The sequence below is a fragment of the Indicator indicator genome, chromosome 5 (genome assembly GCF_027791375.1).
Source record: "Indicator indicator isolate 239-I01 chromosome 5, UM_Iind_1.1, whole genome shotgun sequence".
NCBI classification, from domain to species: domain Eukaryota; kingdom Metazoa; phylum Chordata; class Aves; order Piciformes; family Indicatoridae; genus Indicator; species Indicator indicator.
In genome coordinates, this window is record NC_072014.1 from 26,070,816 (window position 1) to 26,076,585 (window position 5,770).

Genomic DNA, 5,770 nt, shown 5'->3' on the forward strand with positions numbered 1-5,770 from the left:
TCACCTTTGCATCTGGGAAACCTCTTGTCCAAGTGGTTCCTTGCAGCCTGGCAGGAAGCTGAGGGCATTAGCCAAGAGTCATCTCCCTTGCCTGATGCTGTGTCCCTGCTGCAGGGTGGCATCGATGGTAGCTCAATTTGGCTGCAGCTGGGATACCCTTTATCAGGGTGATTCCCCGCCAAGAGGGCTCAGATTCCCTGGTGCCAGCATTCTCCCATCCCACACTCATCCTAGGGGTCAAGCCACTGGCAACTGAAAAACAACATGGGAGCTACAGAGGTAGCAGGAGATGATTCTTTTCCTCTCTCTGGACCAGCAACAAGAAAGACACATCTCAAACCTAAAATGTTGGGTAGCAGGACCAGCCTGCAGGTCTCAGATGTCTGAGTCCCCGGTAAGTTCAAGAGGAGGCAGCCAAAGCAGAGGGTGTCCCAGGCATCGTGTGAGGTGCCAGCTCACAGAGCCTGTGATTGCCCATGCTGATAGCAAAGCAGGCAGCAGCGCCCTTGCTTTCCCACGTCCAGGGAGCACGTTTGGCACACCTTGCCTTGACACAGCCTGTCAAGGGAGCAGACAGTGAGAGCTGTGCCGTCCCAAAGCCATGTCAGTCCCCCATCCAGTATCCCCTCCTGTAGCCCACCTGCAGTTGTAGCGCCGGGAGAGGAGACGGAAATCCTTGTGGCAGCAGGCACACAGCCCTGCATCACGAGGCACTGGGCTGGGTATTGGGGTGTCAATGCCCTCTGTCTTCTGCCACAAGGCATCTTTTTCCCTGTGGGAAGGGACAGGTGAGCCTTGGCAGAAGCATGCCCAGTAGTGGAAGTCCAGGATCACACCCTGGCACCCCAGACCCAAAGTGGGCACCTAAGGGTGGTGAGTGGCATTTGCCTGGGCTCTGGTGCCCTCCTCTGGACAAAGGGGTTTGGGGCTTGACGCTCGCATGTGACCCCGTAGTGGTGTGGTCGCTCACCGCAGCAGCTCCAGCAGCCGCCCCTTCATGTCACGGATGAGCTCCTGCTGCCGCGCCTGCTCGGCACCACGCGTGGCCTCCCTCTCCAGGCTCTCCCGCTGTGCTCGCTGCAGTGCCGATGCCCAGCGCTCCCCATCCTGCCGGGCCCTGGTGTAAGGCAGTGGAGTGATGGTCCCCCTGTCCCTCAGCTGGTCGTCTCTCCATCTATCTATCCACCTGTCCATCCTTCCATCCATCTCTCTGCTGCCTATCCCCCCCATGCTGGCTCCCCATCCCCACAACCATCTTACTATCTGTGGGGCCAGCCACTCATCCATTTCCCATCTCTTCATCTGTCCTTCCCCACACCTTTCCTTCTGGTCTTCTGCCCACTCATCCATCCGTTTACACATTCCAAATTCATCCCTCTGTTCCTCCATCCACTTGTCCCAATTTCATCCCTCCATCCCTCTGTGTGCCTGACCTGCAATTTATACATCCCAAATTCATGCCTACATCCACCCTTCCATCCATCTTCTCACTCCAAACACATTCTCCCACCCCTCTTCCCACCCACCATCTACTTATCAGTCTCCAAACTGACATGTCCCTCCATCCCTATCTCCTCAAATTCTGCTCTCCCTCTTCCTGCCCATCCTCAGGTGCTGCTCCCCTTGGTCCAAGTGGAGCATCATGAGGGGTTCCAGGGGAAACTCTGTGTCTGGTGCAAATGGGAGAAACCCACTCTGGGGTGGTGGGTGGTGAGAGCTGGGAGTCTCTGCCAAACCTGCTGAGCTGTTCCTGCAGCCATGCCACTTCCTGCTGCTGGGCCTGGAGTTGGTGCTGGCTCTGCAGGGCCTCTTTCCGTGCTGTGGCAGCCAGGGTGGCCAAGCACTGCAGAAGAGCAACAGCTCATCACCATCCCCCTGACTCCCCACCACACAATGGAATCCCCTTGGGCTTTCCATACCATGGCCATGCTGGTGGCTGTACTGGGCTTCCCTTCTGCCTGGTGGTCCACTGGGGGGTCCTGGGGGCCATGGGCAAGCTCCAGTGCCTGCCGTAGCACGTTCTCAATGGTGCCCACTTCATGCAGGGCGCTGGCATCATTCAGTGTGTCTGTCTGTCCCACAGCTGCCAGTGCTGCCTGGCAGTCCTGCAGGCGTGAGGCCAGTGCTGCTGCCTCTGCCAGTGCCCCAGCCAGCTGGGCACCTCGCTCCTCTGCCAATTTCCGCCAGGCCTGTGCCTCCTCCTGTGCTTGTGCCAATGCCCCTGGTTCCCCTGCTGCCACTGCCTCTGCCAGTGCCTGCTCCAGGAAGATGTTGGTCTCCCGCAGTACCTCGGCCTCACGTGCCTGCAGCTGGGCCTGCTGGGCGCTGCTCTCCTCCTGATGCTGGCTCTGACGCTTTTCCTGTGCCAATTGGGCTGCCAGTGCCTGCAATGCTTCTTCCTGCTGCCCCAGCTTGGTCTGCAGCCTGGACACCAGCTCCTGCAGGGATGCCTCTGTCCCCTCTGGCTGTCTGTACACTGGTGGTGTGGAGCCTGGCATGCAACCTGTGTTGGGTGGTGGTGACGTGCCAGGCTCCCCATCACCATAGATCTGGGGTGCTTTACCAGTGTTGTGTGCATCCTCCAGCTCCTCTACATCCACATCCTTCAGATCCTTCTCATCCTCCTGCAATTCTTCTTCATCCTTTTCTTCCATATCCTTCTCCACCTCCAATTCCTCCTCATTCTCTTTCTCTTCCTGATCATTCTCCACCTTTTCTTCATCTTTCTCTTCCATATCCTTCTTCCCCTTCACATCTTCCACATCCCTTTCCACATCCTCCACGTGTACACTCTCGACCCATAGGGCGACCGAGGTGGGGGGACATAGGTGAGCTGGCGCTCCATGGGGTGCCATGTTGGGATGGTTGATGCCACTGGGACATCCATGTGCCATGGCGCTGGTATTGCCTTTTTGTGGGGTGGTCTTTGCTGGCCTACTTCCTGCCACCTGACTGGGCCGTACCAGTGTCCTAGAAGGGACAGGGCACTCAGGGCCATGAGGTAATAGCTAGGGTAAGCAGTGTGCCACCACCCTCCCTCAGGGCTCCCTGGGCACAGAGATGGAGAGATTAGCAGGGCTGGTGACATTGGGTGGCACCTGGTAATGCCTGTGCCACCACCTCCGGGCAGTTGTAGGGGTGATCTGGGGGATTCACATGTGCCTGAGGCTCTGCGTGCGCTCAAGTGTGCAAGCAGCAGAACAGTCATGAGTGTGCTGGAGCAGCTGCATCCCTGGGTGCCCCCCTGCAAGTGTGGCTGGGGGCAAGGATCTGCATGCACATGTCTTAGATGTCAGTGTCATGGTGTTGCAGCAGACCTGTGCCTGGGCCTCTGATTGTCAGAGGATGACCATAGGTGTGTGTATATGTATGGCATCTTTGCAGGCATGGATGTGGCATACATGCTGGCATGGGTGTCTGCTTGCCTGGGACCATGTATGAAAGGCAGGCACAGCTGGGGTGCCACATGGGGTCTGGTGCAATGCCTATATGCTGCTCTGTGATGCTGAGCCCCAAGTACCCCAATGCCCCTGATGCCCTTGGTATCCCTGGTGCCCCAAATGCCCCCAGTGCCCTCCTTGTCCCCAGGCTCACTCAGAGAACATGGGCCAAGCAGTGTCCAGGTCAGCTCTGTGCAGGGCCAGGTGGAAGGTGACACTGTCCAGCTCGTAGAGACTGCCCAGGATCTCCACCCGGTGCTGGGGGCTCAGGAAGGGGCTGCGAGCATAGTACCACTCACTGCAAACACAGAACAGGGTCACGTACCCTGCTATGCCCTGGGTGGGCACATGCACCTGCAGCACCCTTACTGATTGGGTGCTGTAGGACACTGCCTGCTCTGGCCAAGCCCTTCACCACCATGACCACCCCCTCCCTGTGACCCCTACTCTCACCAGAGGTTCTCAGGGTCTAGGAGACAGAGCTGCAGGGACTCTGCCAGCTGCTGGTGCACCAGGCAGTACCGCAGGAAGGCTCGGCCCCTGCCCACAGGAGTCTTCAGCTGTGAGGAGAGGATTATTCAGCCCTACCATGACAGCTTGTTCCACACATGCTTCCCCCAAGCCCTTGCAGGGGGAAGGAGGTCCCAAAGGCCAGGGATAGGAGGCAGCAGGGACCCCAGAGGGGAGAAAACCCTTTACAACACCAGTGGGTGAATCCTCAGTGCCCAAGTGAGTGCATGTATTCCCACAAAGAAGCAGAAGTACAGGCATATGAGCCCCCAGGTGCCCTGCCAGACTGTGCCCACCTTGTCCAGGGAGGTGACGAAGCGAACACCCTCATGCTCCTGCCGGCACCGTGCCAGGCCCTGGCACAAGAAGTCCCAATAGTCCTTACGCTGCCCAAAGAAGCTCCTCTTTTCCTTGAGGTCGAACTGACAGAAACACAAGCTTGGACTAGCTTGTTTGGGGGTGTCTCTCATCCTTCCAGACTGTGTCCTGTGGGGCTGCAATCCGACCAGCTCCCCCAGCATGGTCAGGCCCAGAGTTCCCTGGCTATCTCCTCTTAGCTGTCCCCGTGCCTCAGTTTCCCCTTTGCAGCACATGCATGTGGATGTGTGTGAGCCTGATTTGGATGCTCACATGGCTAGAGATACCCAGGCTGGGGTCATCCCACCAGCCCAGGGCTAGAGCAGGATCCCCTCTGCTCTCATTTGGGAAACTGAGGCAAGGAGTGGTGGAGACAGAGGAGTGTCAGTACCTGGAGGAGAAACTCCAACTGGGCACAGAGGCTGTGCAGCTCACGGCTCCCATCTGTCACTGGCACATTCTGCTCCCTGTAGCTGTGGTTCAGCTCGGCCACAGTCTCTGCAGGATGGAATGGCTGAGCTGGCATGGTCCTCCCTGGGCAGCAGGCACCCTGTCTCATCCCACCCCCCTCCCACTTCCTCCTGCCTCCGGGGGAATTTTGCCAGTGGGTGAAAGAGGAACCTGCCCTGGGATGAAACAGGAGAGCAGGGAGAGCAAGGGGCACAGGCACCCACTGGGTGCTGCTCGTTCCCTGGGGCTGGCAGTAAGGATGGGAGCAGTTGGCAGTGGCACTGGGATGCTCTGGACCACCCCCAGCAGTGATGGGATGGGTATGAGAAGGGACCTGGCACGACCAGAGTAAGATGTGCCATGCAGGGGACATGCTGGCAGGAGACACTTCGTCAGGGGACATGCTGGCAGGGGACACTTTGGCAGGGGACAGGCTGGCACACTTACTCTGCAGGTCCTTGATGATGCGGTTGAGCTCCCCGTCCCCTGCCATGGCTGTCCCTGGGAATCTGCAAAGACAGAGGCAGTGATAAGTGCCAGGTTGGCACACAGCTGGTGCTCCCAGACTCTCTGCCCCAAGAAGAGGGTCTGTCCTGCCAGCTCCATCCCAGAACTGCCTGCTGTTAAGGTAAGAGAGGGTGGGCTCAGGCACTCTCTTTCCCTGCCCATTTGCCCCCACTACATGGAGTAGGGAGTATGGGGTGGGCAAACCTATATCACCTTCGTTGTCCATGTGCTCTGTCCCAAATTGCCCCCAGGCTCTGCCCTCACACTGTACCCAGCCTCTGCCACCATTCCTTGGGGTTCCTGAGGCTGAGTCCCCCCACTCTGATGTGTCCCTGTCCCCATCACTCAGGATTCAGGATATGGGTTTTGTGTGAGGGAAGTGGTGCCTTTGCTTCTACTCTCACTTCCCTTGCTCACACTACAAACAGTGGAGGGGGTCCCATTTGGGGCAGGGAAGGGGGACACACAGTCCCTGAGATGTAACTTCCCAAACTGAGCTCCCCCTC

The 5,770-nt window shown here is 58.2% G+C and overlaps 1 protein-coding gene across 1 annotated transcript; it reads right to left on the reverse strand.

Annotated features, from left to right (window-relative positions):
* Nucleotides 1–455: 455 nt before the first annotated feature.
* RUFY4 (RUN and FYVE domain containing 4) lies at nucleotides 456–5,250 on the reverse strand. Its single transcript, XM_054381239.1, has 10 exons — nucleotides 5,205–5,250; nucleotides 4,699–4,805; nucleotides 4,247–4,372; nucleotides 3,894–4,000; nucleotides 3,595–3,738; nucleotides 1,920–2,970; nucleotides 1,737–1,843; nucleotides 971–1,117; nucleotides 641–772; nucleotides 456–558 (listed from the first exon to the last, which is right to left on the reverse strand). The coding sequence occupies exons 1-10, from the start codon at nucleotides 5,248–5,250 to the stop codon at nucleotides 456–458; spliced, it is 2,070 nt and encodes a 689-aa protein (XP_054237214.1).
* Nucleotides 5,251–5,770: the final 520 nt, after the last annotated feature.

Bases quoted from the DNA above. Each gene is read 5' to 3' on its own strand.
- RUFY4 (XM_054381239.1), bottom strand. From the start codon at position 5,250: ATGGCAGGGGACGGGGAGCTCAACCGCATCATCAAGGACCTGCAGA. The intron at 4,373-4,698 runs GTACTGACACTC...TGTTTCTGTCAG, and splicing joins AGTTGGAGTTTCTCCTCCAG to TTCGACCTCAAGGAAAAGAG. The intron at 1,118-1,736 runs GTTTGGCAGAGA...GCCTTACACCAG, and splicing joins CTGCAGGAACAGCTCAGCAG to GGCCCGGCAGGATGGGGAGC.